This window comes from Monodon monoceros, unplaced genomic scaffold (genome assembly GCF_005190385.1).
Source record: "Monodon monoceros isolate NGI ecotype Baffin Bay Population unplaced genomic scaffold, NGI_Narwhal_1 Super_Scaffold_21, whole genome shotgun sequence".
NCBI lineage: Eukaryota > Metazoa > Chordata > Mammalia > Artiodactyla > Monodontidae > Monodon > Monodon monoceros.
The window spans coordinates 42,699,798-42,717,653 of NW_021703778.1; the positions used below are offsets into that span (position 1 = coordinate 42,699,798).

Sequence of the window (17,856 nt, forward strand, 5' to 3'; positions counted from 1 at the left end):
GTCAGTCCCCTTGACACATTGCATCTAGAAGGAGGCGCATTCCCAGCGCTGAGTGACACATGAGAGAACACTGTCCAGGGAAAGAGCAGGCGGGGGCTGAGTCCCAGCTCTGCCCCTCCCCAGCTGGCTGAACCTGGGCAGACCATGGCCAAGAAGAGTTTCTCCCTCCCCATTTTGTGTCACTGCGGTAACGAGTATTCTCATTCACACACCCTTTCAACAGATTGTGAGCTAACTGTCCTGGGCCAAACTGGGGACAGAAAGAAGAATAACGCACCACCTCTGCCTCACAGGGCTTCAAGTCTCCTCCAGCATGTCTGGGACTGAGCCCCAGTCAATGCCAGGTCTGAAAAATGACCCACAAAAAAAATGTCCCATGGTCAAATAATTAACAAGCAGCTTCATGCAACATCCTGTTCTTAGAGATTCACATGTAGCAGGTGTAAGATCTGAGGCTGTCCTCAAATTTGCTTAACAATTGTGTTGGTTTCCTATCACTGCTGTAGTAAGTTACCGCAAGCTTAGTGGCTTAAGAGAATATAAGTGTATTATCTTACATTGTGGAGGTCAGAAGTCCATAATGGGTCTCCCTGAGCTAAAAACCCAGGTGCCAGCAGGGCTGCCTTCCTTCTGGAGGATCCTTTCTGGAGGGGAGAATCCACTTTCTTGCTTTTCCCAGCTCCTAGAAGCCACCCACATTCTTGGCCTCAAGGCCCTGTCCTCTGTCTTCAAAGCCAGCAGCGACTAGCCAAGGCTTTCTCATGATGCCATCGCCCTGGTTCTGTGGTCTCATCTCCTTCTCTGACTCTGAGTTGTATTCCTCCTCCTTCTACATCTACAGGTCCTTCAAGATTACATTGGCCCACAAGGATAATCAACGTGATCTCTTTATTTTCAAGTCAATTGATTAGTGACCTTAATTCCATCTGGAGCCTTCGTTCTCTTTGGTCAGTTACAGTAACAGACACAGGTTCCGGGGATTAGGACATGGACATCTTTGGGGACCATTATTTAACGTCCTATACGGTGGAACCCTTAGCCTGCGAGTGCACTCACCCCAGCTTGATAGCGCGCGTAGTGCATTGCTGTGTGTGTTCTTTACAGCACACGGTACAGTGGGAGGTCTTTCTCTAGCCCCACTCCATCATGCACTGTCCTCTTTGGTGCTGACATCATACGGTAGGTTGATTTGTTTATGGCCTTTCTTCTTCCCAAATACCAACTCCACAAAAAAGCAGGGATTTTGTCTGTTTTGTCCACAGCCGTATCTCAGCTCCTTGCACAGAGCCTGGCACCTATAGGTGCCATAATATATTTTGAATGATGGCGAATGGTTGGAGGTCTCTCCAATAAGACAGCAAGCTTCTTGAGGGCAAGATCCTCACCCAGTTCATCTGTCCTTCCCCTGCGTCCAGAGATGGCTGGTGCTAAGTAGGAAGACTGTATAGCATGGGTGGCAGATTTACACCAGAGGTTCTCAAACTTTCTGGGTTCATTGTACCCTTAGTGTCTTATCTTTCACAGAGCCCTGAGTCTGCAGGATATTACCCAGCAATTGTGTTTATCAAGCAGTTAGGTTCAAATTACTTAATACACGTTTGAAAAAAATAACACACATAAATTGAAAGAAAGAGATATTTCTATTTTATTTTTAAATATGTATGATTACTTACTAATGGGTTGTGTGTCCCTGCTGGGGACTACATGGATTCTCAAACCTTGGAATCAGATTGGACTCCACCACCTTCATTTCCTGTGTTCTGCATTGATTTCCACACCACGTTTGCTTTTTATCACAGCAGGTACTGAAAACTCAGTTCACAAAGACAGGATGTATTTGAAAGGAACATTGCTTGATCCAGTGCTGAAACCATCAGCCACCTAGAGTGAGTAGTTGTGAGTAGTTGTATGAGTAGCATCTGACAGATGTTAGCTATCACTGGGTTTCCCTCCAAAACTTAAAACATTTTGCTGTACCCCTGTGAGTTCACTGTGGTACCCCAGGGTGCCTCGACACACAGTTTGGGAACTGCAGATTTACACTAACCTAATTTACAGAAGGCCTCTCTTCAAACCAGGATGCCGGAGTTAGATCACCATGGGGGTCGTGCCATTCTCTCTCCCTATGTTCAGTCCTCACATCCCTGGGAAGCCAGGTTAGCATCAGAATGTGCTTGGCAGGTGGGCAGTCAGAGCAAGGGGGTGGAGTCTGGACTCTGGTCGGCCAGTCCGTCTGGACCCTTGTGATGCTTGGGATTGCGGCTGCTTCCCCCGAGGAACCCTCTCTGGAGCTTGGCCTGCTCCCAGCATCAGAGACACAGGCGTCATCCATTTAACAAGCACTCATGGCTCTTTCTGGGTGCCAGACTCTGTTCTAAGAGCTTTACAAATGCGAGGTCATTAAATCCTCCCTGTAGTCCCGTGGAATAGGCCTAATATCATTCCCATTTTACAGATGAGAAAGCTGAGGCACAAGGAAGTTAAATAGACCTTTCCCAAGGTTCCCAGAGCTAGGAAGTGGTGGAGCTGGGATTTGAACCCAAGTGGCCCATACTCTCTCCAGACCTGCTTGAAGGATGCTTTTCCCCTAAGGGGATGAGAGAAACCTGGCTTCAGAGCCCGCTGTGCTGCTTTCTGACTCACTGTTGGGAAGTGAGGCACTAAACCTTTCCTTCCTTCCGCTGTGAAATGGGCGCAGTAGACTCCCCGTCAGGGCCATTGAAAGAATTACAGCAGATCGTGCTTGTAAAGCACCAGGCTCACGGTAGCAGCACAGGAGGGGCCCTTCTCTCTCTGATCTCTGCGTCCCGGGCTCGCCTCCCCTCCCGTGTACACAATCTGGCAGACAGCAGGGGGCAGCACTGGGCCGCTGAAGAACCTTTTCTCCTGGACCTGGAGGCACTCACCATTCAACACAAGGATTCTGGATTTTAGGGCCGGACCATCTGTTTCTTGTCTATTTTGGCAGAACGTTTTGAGGGGGGTTTGCTAAACAAGAACAAAATCACAGCCTGGTGGGCTGAATCGAAAAGAGAGTGAAGAAGCAAGTTCAGAAGTACCTTTCTGTAAGATCACAGCCTGCCTTGTGTGCTCTCAGGGGAACAGCATCCTCTAAAGACCCAGGGCTGTGCTCACCGATGCTGCTTGATTTGAGCTGTTATCCTAAGATATTTCTGAAGTGAAAAAGGGTGCTTCCTGATGCATGAGCCTCCCATCCCACCCCACACCACCCCCACTACTGGATTGTCCCTTGGAAAATACTCGAGAACCCATTGCTGCTAGAGGTTTACTTGGCATCTCTCCGAGGAGGAGCTGCTTTAAAAATATTCCCTCACTTCAACTGAGGGGAAAAAATGTCCTTCACAGAAATAATACGCATCCTATGTCTTTTTTTCTTTTCTTTTCTTTTGGCCACGAAGCTTGCAGGATCTCAGTTCCCTGACCAGGGATTGAACCCGGGCCACGGCAGTGAAAGCGCCGAATCCTAACCACTAGACCACCAGGGAAGTCCCCCTACATCCTTCTTTGGTTTTTGGAATGGGGCCCTACCAGGTTTCTTTGGGGGAGAATTCTGTCCTGTTCAAATGGAAAGCCACAATCCAGCGTTTTGGTGACCCGTGCCCTGTCCTAAAGTAACCAGATGGAGAGACCACCTTGGCACGTGGCTTCTCTGCAGTGGCCTCTGCCCATCCGAGCTGCCAGAACGGATGGCTGGCCTGTCTGGGCCTGGTGGGGCTCTTGTGGGCAGCTGAGCTTGAGGGATGCCCTTCCTTTTGTGTCATAACTTGCACAAGGGCAGGACACCCAGGGCCTGGAGTCTCCAGCTGTCCCATGATGCTGGCTGGCCCACACTCCCACACTCTCCACTGCCCCCATGTGGGGGAGGGGTAACAGAACACTCTCAACGCACGTTTTTTGTTTTTTTTTTAATTTTATTTTTGGCTGAGTTGGGTCTTCGTTGCTGTGCGCGGGCTTTCTCTAGTTGTGGCGAGTGGGGGCTACTCTTCGTTGCGGTGCGCGGGCTTCTCATTGCGGTGGCCTCTCTTGTTGCAGAGCACGGGCTCTAGGCACGCGAGCTTCAGTAGTTGCAGCACGCGAGCTCGGTACTTGTGGCGCACGGGCCCTAGAGCACACGGGCTTCAGTAGTTGCAGCACATGGGCTCAGTAGTTGTGGCGTACAAGCTTAGTTGCTCCGCGGCATGTGGGATCTTCCCGGACCAGAGATCGAACCCTTGTTCCCTGCACTGTCAGGCAGATTCCTAACCACTGCACCACCAGTGGTTAAGTCCCAACACAAGCTTTAAAGCTCATTGGTTGTTTCTTTCCAGTGATACTAAAAGCTTGGTCCTTTGACCTATTCAGTATTAATTATCATTTTCATTGTTCAACCTGTAGGGGGTGGAGCAGTGATTATTACATTGAATGGGGGGGTATTTAATTTGCATGAAAGGAGGCATGTTATCATGGGGGCGCTGCTGGGGGTCAGAGTGATGGCTAGGACTATGGAAGGGGCGTCAGAAGAGTAGTTGCAGCACCCCTGGCAAGAGAATTGTGTTCTATCTCTGTGCCCCTTTCTTTTGGGACAGGCTGAGTAGTTAGTTTACTTGCTGAGGCATCTTTAGAGTGCCAGCGGCTGACCAGTGGCTCCCCTCAGCCTGCAGCCTGGACAGAAGGATAGAGCTGGCTTCATGATTTTGCCCTGAAGCAGAAAGCCCTTCAGTCTACCTGAGGTACAGCTCTTGCCTTGGACACCCCCTGTCCACAACCCTGCCCCTGTGTCTTTCTCAGCATCACTTCCTGCTTCGCTTTCCCCCATCTACCAAAGAGGACCGAAGCCAAGACTAGCTCTGCTCCCTAACTCTGCCCAGCTAAGGCCTAATCCCTCCTAATTCTAGCCCATACTTGAAAGAGCACCACGTTCTAGACTTTTCCAAAAACACCCCACCTTTCTCAATTTTCTCTGGTCGGTTATCTCAACCTGAGTTGTGACAAACCGGAGCCAGTGTTTTAACAAAGTGGATTCTGCTGCTCTCCAGATTCCTATAAACAGGAATAACTGTGAGACTGGAGGTCATCGGCTGGGTACAGGAGCAGCAGTTTTGAGGCCCTTGAGCTTCTAGATGGCTCCATATCAGAGTAGGATTCCACTGAGGGTGGATTCAGCCCTCAGCCCCATTCCTGTTATAGAAGCCATCCTCTTTTCATCCTGTCCTTCATTAAGCAGCGTTCCTTATAAGCCATCTTTAAGTGATTGCTTCGCGGTTCTGTGTCCTTGTCTGTAAATGAGGAAGACGTGGCTCCTTCGCCAGGTATCTAAAAAACAGTTAAGGTGTCTATAGTTTCCTCTACAAGTCAGTGAGCTCCAGGAAGGCCTGGATTGTTAACTCTTTACTTCAATGCTGAGTCCCCATCCCTGAGAAGGCTTCTTGGCACATAGAAGGAACTCAATAAGTATTGACTGAGTGGATGAATATTTGAGCAGTTCCATGATGACGTCACTGGGAGATTTCAGGCTGAGTTAGTCTACCCTGCGAACAGACCAGAACTATCCTCCACTGAGCTCAGCTTCCCTCTGGTTGAATCCATTTCCTACCTAGTTCCTCATGTGCCCACATGGGCCTGTTAGTACCCACACTCCAGGCTGTCTGCTTAGGTTGAATTGACCCATGTATTGATTGTCCCCACAGGCAGCCAGCTTCCTAAGAAAGAGCCACTTCTTTACTCTTATTTTTTATTCCCAGGGCCTTGTGAGTTATCAGTGCTCAAGCTGAAATTTAGTTAAAGACAGACAGCCTGTGAGTTTTTAGTTTGGGCTCAGTGCTTTTCCAGAATGAGCAAAAGGTTTGTGCAAAATTCCAGATACTATATCCATCAGATACGTTACTTAATCACGTACCTAGTACCACCTTCTCAAGTCCTACAGAAGAGCTTGAGGTCTGAACAGCTGTTACAACAACAGAGAGCAATTCCAAAAATATGGGGGCGGGGGGGGGACTGCAAAACTGAAATTAATAGAATGTTTAATAAAATGTGCTCAGGGCATACCATTATGTCAGCTTTGTTGTTTGCTAAATTTAATGCCTGTAAACATTTCATTACATTTGAGAATAATTTGTGGCTTCAACTTTTCTCACTTCACAAGAATCCCTGAGTTTGCACAATGAGTGCTGAGAAATCTTTGCCAACCGTAAATTAATTGAATTACATAAAGCCAAATAAACGCCAAAGCAAAATTATAAAAATCCTTCCAAAAATGTTTATGGAAGAAAAAATATTTCATGATAGACATGGACGTATTTTAATAGGTTTAGTATGATATGGGGTGGAGTCCTCTAAAAGTAACTCTACTTGGAGCCCACAAATATTTCAAAGCAACCTATTGAAACTATAGAATTCCTGCATGACAGTGCTTCAACAGAGTTTCCAAAACTTAGAAATACTAGCTTTCCCCTCTAGGATTTTTAGACTCATTCCTCTAATGTCATTTGTCTAATGAGACCTCTCATCTGATCAATGTAAAACAGTTTTCTTGAGCTTTGGCAATTTTGCTCAATAAATGGCTTCGGCTTTTAATCTAATCTTGCTTTCGTCTTCTTCTTTCAGGAATCCTGTTCACGATGCTGGTGTTTGGACCAGCCTGTGGATTTATCCTGGGCTCTTTCTGTACCAAAATCTATGTGGATGCAGTCTTCATTGACACAAGTAAGGAATTTATCTCAAATTTCCAAGCGCCGCCCACAAGCCCTTCCTCCATCATAAAGGAGCCCCAGCCTCTGGGTTCTGAAACCTTCCTACTAAACAGCAGCCCTAATGCATCCCCCTCTCTAGCTGGTGGCCCCCTTGAGATTGGAGGAAAGATCGGGTCATGAATTTGGTACAGAGGGTCTGGCTTGAAGCATGTGTTCTGCTCGCGTCTACCTGGAGACTGAATAGCCCCCTAAGGTTGATTTCACTCCTCAAATCTGAATTTTCCTCATCTGTAAACTCAAGGTAACAAAACTTATATCTGCCTTGAAGGGCTTTTGTAAGGTAAATGAGGGGACAGATGTGGAAATGCCTGGCATACACACATACTCATTGAATGTTGGTCCATGAACCACATGAGGACCCTATTTCTTAAACTAAAAGTCGGAGCACGTGTTCAAGCGCAAATGTACACATGGGGTCAAGGAGACAGAATATTTGAAAATTGTTTCTGTAAGACACTGTCGTGGTGGGCTTTATAAGGAAATATACCATACCTCGAACCCATTTTAAGCGGCATGTCTTGTGTTCTTAGCAGGAAGAGCAAGCGTATGTCTCAGCCTGCTCTGGGCCCCCCCATCCCTAGCATACCTGGATTGAACAGCGTGCTAGTTGAGATGTGCTAGGCTATGCAGTAGTAACAGACAATTCCCAAATCAAAGTGATTTTATGCAACCAAAGTTTATTTCTCAGCCATACTGCATATCCAGTGCAGGTTGGTGGTATTTGGGGGGTGGAGGGTGAGACTTGCCTACTGTAGTCCCTCCAGGACCCAGGCTCACAGAAGTTTCATCTGACTCCTGCCTGCCCAGTCGCCGAGGCAGGAAACCAGCTCCTGTTCAGAAATGACACGCATTGCTTCTACTTACATTTCAATGACCACAGCAAGCCACCTGGCGTATTAATCTGTTGCTTTGTGACAAATTACCGCAAACTTCGTGACTTTAAACAATAGGTATTTTCTCACAGTTTATTTCTCTGGGTCTGGAACCCAGGAGCAGCTTAGCTGGATGGTTCTGACTCAGGGTCTCTCATGAGGCTGCAGTCAAGGTGTTGAGCTGGTATCAAATCATCTGAAAGCCCACCTGGAGGGGCTCCACTTCCAAACTCACCCCACGGCTGTTGGCAGTCCTTGGCAGATGGGCTCTCAGGCTGGCTCCCATGGATCTCTGTACAGGGCTAACCTCGGCATGGCCTCCCTGGAGCAAACAACCCAAGAGAGGGTAAGAGCACCTGAGACAAAGCCGCAGCCTTTTATAACCTAGTCTCACAAGTGACACCTCATTGCTCCTGCTGCGTTTTTTGTGTTAGAAGCAAGCCACTTGTTTCTGTACACTTGGAAGAAGGGATCATTTCGTAAGGACGTGAATTCCAGGGGTGGGGATCGTTGGAGGCCGTCTCGGTCACGACTCAACTGCGTGCCCGAAAGAGGACGCCGTGTTCCTGTGCAGCTTAGCGAGTTGAGAAGCCATGTTTCCTTTCTCTCTGAAAACAGTGCAGGAAGCCTTTCCAGCTTCTCTGTCTCATCCCGATCCATTCCCAGGATCAATAAGGACTCTCAGTCCCCTGGTGTTCAATTCATCATCTCTTGACAGGGCTAAATTTACTAATTCACCCCAAAGACATCATCTGGTTTTAAATCCAATCAAGTCACTTTGTGATTCACTCCATTAATCCCAGTGATATATTTACTTGTAGCTAATGATGTTACAGATTTCCAAACGGGGGAGAAAAATCAAATGCAGCCTTATTTGTTTGTTCGTTTTAAAGTGCTGGGTCTGTTCAGGAGGTGATTGAATGCCGCTGTTTTGTAGCCCTTGGTTGGCCCTTTGAACCCTATTCCTAGCGGGTGGGATGACTCGTGGCCTGGTCAGAGAAACAACCCATGGGGACGGTCAGCTGCCATCTTGCTTCTACGGACAGAAAGCCGGCTTCCGCCACTGCACCAAAGGCAGTACAGGACAGGAGTAGCAAAGGAGGGGAGGAAAGGGGGCACCCTCCCAGTGCATGGGGAAGGCTGCCTGCGGGGAGAAGGCAAGTGTCCAGGCAGCCTATCCTGCCCTCAGTGTATTAGCAGGGCCCCCTTGAATCAAAGCTTGTGGAGTACCAGAATCCCTGAGCCGGAAAGAACCTCAGACATCGTTCTCTTCCAACTCTTGCATTATGTAGATAAGAAAACTGATGCCTAGAGAGGTAAAGGGATGTACCCAATGCAAGGGGTGTATCTGTATAAAACCCAGGTCTCGGAGCAAGCATGTGGAGACACCCCTCGCCAAGATTCCTCTTGGGAATTAAATAGCATCTTTTTCTCAGTGACTAGAATGGCCAAGAGGGAGACGGGTGGCTGGAGGGGGCTTAGCCCATCCACTCGCAGCCCCCTCTGTATGCCATTCCCTTGCTCAGGCCATCCGCTCAGTCTGGAGTGCCGTCCCCAGCCATTCTGCTCCACATCTGTCCTCACCTTTCAAGGCCCAGGGGAGCGTCATCTACGGTTCTAGACTCATTGGCAGTTTGAAGCCTCCCATACCTGAGACAGATGGGCGCGTTTCCGTTCCGTCTGGGCACCCTGCTGATGGCCGCCTTTCCCCAAAATGAGTTAATAGCGGACTTCCTATCTGACGAGTCTCGAAGGACTGAAGGATGTGTTGTGAGTCACCCTCTTTGTTTGCATCCCTTCTGAAGGCCCCCGGAGGGCTGGTGCCACCCTTCACCAGCAGAGGGCAGAAAAATATAATTTATTCTATTCAGGAGCCAGTCACAGAATTCCATAGTTGCCAGCAGTTTTCTAATCTTGTGACTGAGACTTGTCATTCTGTCTGTGAGTGGATTGGGGCTGTATTTCGAGGAGTCGGTTCTCAGTTCTTTCAGGATGACCCTTCCCTGTCTTTTCCTCACCGACTAAGACAGAGCCCCTCTTTCGGGCTGTCCAGCCTATGGGAATGTGCCCTGAAGCATGAACGTACAGGGGCCACGCACACAGCCATATGTTTCTGAAATTCCAGCTGAGAGTTGGGCGGGGGACTGGGAAAAGCAGTGGCCTGGGAATTGTGCGAGGTGGGCAAGGCAGGTCCCTGGGAGGCCCTTGTTATGGGGTAGTTGGAGGAGGGCATGTGCCTTTCACCAGGCAGCCTAGCAGCGGCTGAGGGAACAGGGCGGAAAGGCAGAGACCGGTGAGGGAGTCTGGTTGGAATCTGTGTGTCAGTGAAGCTGGGGCTGCAGGGGAGGTGGTTGGTTGTAGGGACAGGCCAGCTACGGGGCTGCAAGACCCCACGGGCAGCTCCCCAGGAGGGCTGCCCTGGCGGCGCTCAGACACAGGGATTCTGCTGCTGCTGCCTTTCATCCGTGTCTGAGCCCCCTGTGGCTCCTTCGGCCCCTCTTCCTAGGGAGGATAGATGCCTCCTCTGATAGCCTGGGGAAGGAATGATGGTGCCTGCAGAATTTCTTTTCTAGAACATCTTTGTAAAGCTGAGACCAGTCAAGAGCAGGACGTAGGAAGAAGAAGGGCCTGGTAGCAGAGTAGACCCCTGAGCACTGGACTGACCAAGCTTCGCAGTGTGGGGTTAACAAATTGATGACAATGGCAGCCGTGAATTGACCCCTTTTTAAACACATAGAATGCCTCTTGGGAACCTCACAGATGATGCGTCCTCCTGCAGTGATTATGAGTTCTGAGTTCAAACATCAGACCAGACCTCCGTTCACATCCCGACCACACCCCTAACGAGCTGTGTGATCCTGGGGCCATTTCTCCTCATGGGTCTATGTGTGGATGACACGATCATGTTAATCATACAAAGCAGTTAATACAGTGCCTGGGGAATAGTAAACACACAGTAAAATTAGGTGTAATGAGGAACAGAGAGGTTAACTCACTGCACAGCCCAGGCCTATCTGACCCCAACTGGGCAGCTCACTTCCCTGAAACCTCTCCAGGAGTTTAGCCAGAAGCCTGCCCCCTTCCATGGACAGAGGCCTTGCTGAGATGCCCTGACTGCCAACACTTCTGTACAGACTGGCCCTAAGGCACACCAGCCCGCTCTGCTACAGCTGCACAGCGTTTGCAGCTGCAACAAGATACGTCCATCCATTGGCTTCACAGAAAAGGTCGACAAGCAGAGAGCATCCAGCTCTGCCACCCTGGGGCTGGCTGCCGCCGCCAGATTCCTTCACGTTGGAATAATTAGTCCAGTGGCTGGGATTCTGAACCATCCACGCTGTCCTCCATCCCCACCCCCTCCCTGTCTCCAGTTTCTAATTAGGTCTGGAACTTAACGATACTCTTGGACTTCTTGAGTCTCATAGCAAAAGTTTTACGAAGTAGGTTAGAAAAATAGGTAAATGGACTGAGGAAAACGAAGCAAAACTGCGCAGAGAGCCATAGTATCGCTTACGCATCAGTATGGCCTGGGACTTAGTCAGTGTTCCCAGTTTGCTTTGATCTCTTCTTCTCGCAGCCTTGGGTATCCGGACTTAGTCAGTGTTCCCAATTTGCTTTGATCTCTTCTTCTCGCAGTCTTGGGTATCCTCATGGGTGGCTTGGTTGGTTAGTTTTAAACTGGTTTAACCCCGTTCCTGGGGATTTCTTTTGTTTGAACCAACAATGGTAGTGGTCCTTGGAAATGGAGGGCAATCTCAACGAAGGCCGTATGTTTATATGACCTTCAACAGAGGGAACGAACAGCTGTCAAAGCTTGCTCAACTCACCCAAGGAAACTATGAAGCCCTCTAAATGTTGGATTCCAAGAATGCAAGAGTCAGAACAATAGCTTTTATAAAGCAGAAATCTTAACAAGCCTACAGACACATATGCAAAGGTAGACCCACCCTGTGCCGACCTCGTGGTGACCCAGGGGGTGGCTCTCCCTGCTCCCCTCTGCTCCCTTCCCAGCATTTTTCCTCAGTGCCTGGAATGACCAAGGGGCAGGCAAGTGACTGGAGGGAGCTTACCCAGGACACTCACAGAGTCCCCTGAGGATGCCAGGCCTTTGCTGGACTGTTCCCACAGCCCAAGTTACTGTCTCCACCCTGTCCTTCTCAACATCTTTCCTTATCCACGGTTCTAGCTTCATTGGCAATTTGATGCATTCTAAGTAAATGAGACAGATTGGTGCTCTTCAGTTGTGTTCTGGGCATCTTCCTGACAGCAGCCTTCGCCAAAAGGCTGAAACTGCAGTCATTTTTTAAGATCAAGACACTAACTAGAACCAGATAGAAAGAGAAGTAGAGAGATTTTCATGCCTGGTCCCCTACCTGGACCTAAAAGAATACCATTGCTATTCTAAGCCTGCCTGGGACCACTTTTCTTAAAGGGTATGATTTTTATTTTTATTTTTTTGCGGTACGCGGGCCTCTCACTGTTGTGGCCTCTCCCGTTGCGGAGCACAGGCTCCGGACACGCAGGCTTAGCGGCCATGGCTCACGGGCCCAGCCGCTCCGCGGCATGTGGGATCTTCCTGGACCAGGGCACAAACTTGTGTCCCCTGCACCGGCAGGCGGACTCTCAACCACTGCGCCAGCAGGGAAGCCCAAAGGGTATGATTTTTTTATTTCCTAAGCCTTTCGTACTAGTCAGGGTAGGCTGAGTTATGCCGCAGTAACAAACACCCCCAACATGTCAGTGACTTGGAAATACTAAAGGTTTATTTCCTGCTTGTGTTATATACCTGATGCAGGTCAGCAGGCACATTTTGTTCATTGTAGCTTCTCAGGCATCATCTTAGGGAGAATTCCGCATGCTTCATGATCAGGCAGGAAAAAAGAGCAGGGGGAATCATGCACCAGCTCATACACTTCTCCACACGGAAGAGACATGTGTCTCCTCTCTCGCGTTTCATTGGCAAAATTCTGTGGTGCGTGGCCACACCTAACTCCACAGTAAGGGAGGTGAAACCCTCCTCGTTCTCAGAGGAGGAGACCCAAATGCAGACACGGGTAATGTCTAGCAGACATGCTTTGCCAGGCCACGTAGAGAACTCCCCTTCAGCGTAGGTAATGCTAGAACAATATCTGCTGAGCGATGACAGTTGCCAGGCAGGGGGTGGGGGGTGGGGGTGGATATTCCTCTTAAATGGCCAAGATGCCTCCTGAAAATACTATTCATTGTAGAGATGGGTAGAGAAAAGAAGTGCCTCAGAAAAGACATTTCTCAGGCTGGTGTCAAGCATTCGTCGTCTTCCCAAGAGCCACCAAAATTGGGCTGAAGCTCCACTCACGAGGCTGACCAGTCCTGAGGGCAGCACGCTCCAAAGCTGAGTGGTTTCTTCTTAGCCTGTTATTTCTCTCCCTGCCACCATCCTCTGGATAATTGAAATGGAGAGGAAAAAAATCTATACTTCCCAGAATAGTCAACGGTGATTTTCCTGGCTCTGCAGATCCCTGCCCTCCGCGCATCTCCCTCCAGACCCGTCCCCCGCCCCTTCCCCAGCGGCAGGTGTGCTCTGAGGCTGACACAGATCGGGTACCCTCCCCTGTCTTAGGGATCGCGAGTGCGTGTCGGCTTTCCACCCACAGGCACAGGCCTACAGGGAGCGAGTTGCCAAATTCACATAAACATCCACCTCCCGCAGCGCAGCCCCTCTCGCGGGGATGTTTTCTCACACATAGAACAGTCGCTGACTTCCTATCTAAAATATGACTTTCTATGTGCTACTGATTTTGTTCTGCCAAACAACTGCCAGGATTTCTCTCTCCCCACTGGCTCACATCTGCCGGATTTATGGGGCCCAAAGACAAAGGAGGGAAATACTGTAGCTCCCCTTTCCCGTCTTTTGTTTTCGTTCATTGCTTGGCAGTAGGTGAGGAAAAACAGTAAGCGAAGAGATATGGGAACGTATGTATATGTATAACTGATTCACTTTATTATAAAGCAGAAACTAACACACCATTGTAAAGCAATTATCCTCCAATAAAGATGTCAAAAAAAAACCCAGTAAGCGATTGGTGCAAACAGTCTTGCTTAGCTACCCAAGGTGGTGTGACTTCCTTTCCTCTTCTCTTGTTTGCATAAAGATGCTTTCCAGATCACCCTGTGTTTTCCCATGCCATACTCCTTTTAAAAAAAGTCTGTACCTTAAAACTCCCATTTATATAAATATATCCCTAAAAGTGAAACATTAAGAGCTCCCATAGATAAGAGCCGACCCTGTGTCAGGTGACGCTTTTTCATTACCTCTCATCCTGGAAACCACTGTCCATGACTATCATCTATATTTCACAGATGCTGAAACTAAGGGTCAGGGAGGGTGAGTAACCTGCCCGGCATCACATGCTTGTAAGTAACAACGCTGGGATTCAACCCCAGGCCCACTAGAGTATACACTCTATAGAGTATACACTCCTCTCTGGCATGAAGCCGCACAAAGGCAACTGGCCCGTTCAGGTGCCCTGGTTATTGCTGCTGGGCTCATGTCAGGGTCTCCGGGACAGAGACTACCGATGTCGCAAAGGCCAACTTGCCAACTGTCAGGAGAGCTGGTGGTCTTACCCATGGCACAAAGCACAGGAATTATCCACTGAGGGCCCTCCAGGGAGCCCAAAACAAAGACCTGCCGGTCAAGAGGGAAGGAGTGTAGCCTTTGGCGACTGGATGCCTGTGTTCCAGTCTTCAGCTCTGTGGATGTAGACAAGGCACCCGGCCTTTCTAAGCCTCGATTTCTCCATCTATATGAAATAGGGACAGTAAAAGGCCCTACTTCGTAGAGTTGCGGGGAGGGTTGATTGGAACGGTTAAGAATGCACTCCGCGTGGTGCCTTGCGCAGAGTGAGCCCTCAGTCAATGACGGCTGGTGTTTTCATTACTGTTAGCTGAAGAGTCTTCAGGGAGAGCACTTTACAAATGGGGGAGTGCTCATCTAATGACTGTGGTCATTTCTCTTGCCAAGCCCATCCATCTATCTGGTCCAGGCCTACAGCCCTATTAGTTCTTAGCTCATATGCTGTGGTCCAGACCTCCAAGAATTTCCTTCCATGCTCCAGGTATATGGAATCATCATCAAAGAGACATCTCTAAGCAGCTCATGCAGGAGCGCCCTGCTCCGAAAGGCAGTTGTAGAGAGAGGGAAAAACATCTCCCAAGGGGTAAGCGGTAGCTTACATCTTCTTGACTTCAGCTGGCAGATCAAAGTAGTCACAGACAAGAGAGCCAAACCACATGCATGTTGCCTTAAAGCATGGACCTTGGCTGCAGAGCTTTCTAAAAGAGGACTGGCCCCCCAGACCACAGGCCACAACCAAGGTTTGAATTAACCCATCCGCTAGCAGCTTGGAAACACGACCGTCAGCATAAATATTAAGCTAACATCATTTAAGTGCTTGAGCACTTATCCTGAACACTTTGTGTCTGGTGGTGCTCATTTGATCTTCCCAACTCGATAAGGGTAAGTACCATCATAACATCAGGGTTATACACATCAGTCAGCCGAGGCATGAAGAGTTCAAAATTGCTGGCCTGAGGTCGCACAGCGAGAAGTGGGCAGGATTTCAGTCCAGGCATCCTGGCTCTTGATTTCCATTCTGCGCCGCCCCGTGTGATCTGTGAACTGATTTAAGACGGGGGTGGGGTGTGGAACGGGATCTCAGGTTAGCTGCTTCGTAGGGGGTGCGAGTGAATATACATGGAAAACTATACCCTTGAGCAATAAACGTTTCTGTTTCCCTGTGTGTTTGTTAGCAGACCTTCGCAGCTCTGCCAAGACAGTCAATTCCAGCCTAAATTCAGAGGGTGACTGTTTTTGTTTAGACCGATGCAAGCACAGGGTAGACAAGAAGATGAAGGAGGGAAAGCCATCAGCCTTCAGCTTGAGGAAAACCAGAAGCACGGCTGTGAAGCCCTAGGCTGCTTTGCCCATGGGCCAGTCTTCCCCGCCCCAGGCCGTTTCCAGAGCCCTCGGCCTACCTGTAGAACTGATTGCAAACCTCCACCAAATGCCAGGCCCCGCCAGGTCCCCTCCCGCTAACCGTGCTCTTTCCGATTGCAGGTAACCTGGACATCACCCCGGACGACCCCCGCTGGATCGGAGCCTGGTGGGGTGGGTTTCTGCTCTGCGGTGCCTTACTCTTCTTTTCTTCCGTCTGGATGTTTGGGTTTCCACAGTCTCTGCCCCCGCACTCAGACTCCGCCCTGGAGAGCGAACAGGCCATGCTCCCCGAAAGAGAGTACGAGAGACCCAAGCCCAGCAACGGGGTCCTGAGGCACCCCCTGGAGCCGGACAGCAGTGCCTCCTGCTTCCAGCAGCTGAGAGGTAAGGACGCCTCATTGGCAGGTGGCACTCAGGACCGGATGCTGGGGGACCTGAAATAGAATCACACTGGTTTTGCGTGATTTGCCTTCCCTGGCCCTGTGCTTAACTGATCCCTGAGAAGTAAATGCACTTCATAAAGCAAACACAAAGTTACTACCATTTAGCGAAGGGGCAGCAGACGAACCACCCCCCCCCCCCAGGCCGAGAGCCCAGTGGCTGACATAGCACCTGATGTACGATACACATAAATGTGCGTAGAAGGAAGAAAGGGAGCGAGGAAAGGAGGGAGCTGGACGTTTCATGGCCCTCCTTTGAACTCTTTCAGGCCACTTACAAGCGCATTGAAGCAGTGTAAGACTTTGAAGTTGGCTCCCTTTGCCTGATGCAGGCGTTCTGGAAAAGCCACATCCAAAGAGCATTTCCTTAGATTCACTCTGTCCTTCCATCCCCTCCATTAGAGATGAGAGCTGTGTTCCTCTGGAAAGAAAGGTTAACTCAGTCTTGAGAGCAGAGTCGCACTTTAGAATGCAGCAGAGCGCTCATCGTCATTTTTAGAGGAAACAAGTGCATCTTTTCTGACGAAATGGCGAGACACGAACAGCGATGCAGAATGAGGATGGGGAACCCCGTCAACAGCCCCTGGTTATTTCCACATTTGCCACAGTCTCTTAAGAGGTGAGGATGACGGCCAGACAGCCTCAAAGCTGCTCGGGGTCTATCCTGGCCCCCTCCCCACTGAGAGGTATGCACGGTGCCCCCTAATTCAAGGACCTCTTCCTGCTGGGTCCCCTGAAGGACTTGCTGGATTTTGGAAGTGGGCAGGAGCAAGGCTGAGGTGTTACTTCTCAGGGAGGCTGGGGTGGGAAACAGGTGGACCGTTACCTCTGCAGGAACCGGGCACACAGCCAGGCCCGCTTTCCGCAGCTGCCGCCTCAGGCTAGCAGTGCTCGCTTTAGAGATTCGATGAGAGTCTCTTTACTGAGCTCTGTCTAATGAGGTGCACTTTCTGTGGAGATGCTTGAGAACCACGGAGAGAACCTCGGGTGACCTTGCACTCAGATCCCCGCTCTGCCCTTCACCGGCTCTGCGATCATTAACTTCTCCGCGCTTCTCTCCACAAGTATAAAGTTGTAACACCGTTCCTCGGTGACACCGTGGTCGTGAGAATTCCCTTGGAAGATTGTCAGTTAATACCACCTGTTAGCCAGCGAGGAATTCAAAGAACTTGTGCTAATTCCCAGAAGAGACTAGTTTAAGAACCTAATGTCATGTTTGACTCCATGTTCCGGGATGGCTTCTACCAAAGTCGTCATGTGGAATTGTAGATGATCTCTAAGGGTGAGAGTGCTCTGTTAGATGAGAAGGCCCCGTGCTTTGTGTCCTCTGAGGTTGCCCTGGTCTGGACCCTCAGGAGTATGTGCTTCTTAAAATAGGCTCCCCAAATGGGCCCCCTTCAGGAGCCCCCAGGTGGCTGGAGGGTGATGCCTGCTGACCCTCTGATAGCACAGCTGGCCACACAGTGTCCCAGGGACCAGATCCACGGCAATAGATGGGGCTGGCTTGAGAGCGGGCCTTGCAGAGGGCACCTTGGACCTGGGTGGTGGCAGCCTTTCCAGATTTGTCCTCTTCCCAGGATGATGGCCCTGCTTTCCTAAGCCTCTGATGGTAAGAGCTATACCTGTAATCACTCATCTTTCATCTCTGGGGAGACACAGGTGAAAATGATACAATTGTGCCATCAGAGAACTCGCTGTCCAATGTAGCGACAGGCCAGCAAGTCAGAAAGGTGGCCTAATGTGATGAGAACTGCAGTACCGGGCAGCACCATAGGTTATGGAAATACAGTCAACAGGCAGCGAAAGCCCACCTCTTG

General features: G+C 49.7%; 1 protein-coding gene across 3 annotated transcripts in view; it reads left to right on the plus strand.

Annotated features, from left to right (window-relative positions):
• SLCO3A1 (solute carrier organic anion transporter family member 3A1) overlaps window positions 1–17,856 on the plus strand; it is a 316,836-nt gene that overhangs the window by 240,116 nt on the left and 58,864 nt on the right. For 2 of the 3 annotated variants that reach the window (XM_029237384.1, XM_029237383.1), the window contains exons 3-4: window positions 6,604–6,702; window positions 15,720–15,983. In XM_029237384.1, the coding sequence (XP_029093217.1) occupies window positions 6,604–6,702; window positions 15,720–15,983 (363 nt within the window). The remainder of the gene's footprint in view (window positions 1–6,603; window positions 6,703–15,719; window positions 15,984–17,856) is intronic. The other variant, XM_029237386.1, reaches the window with a different exon arrangement.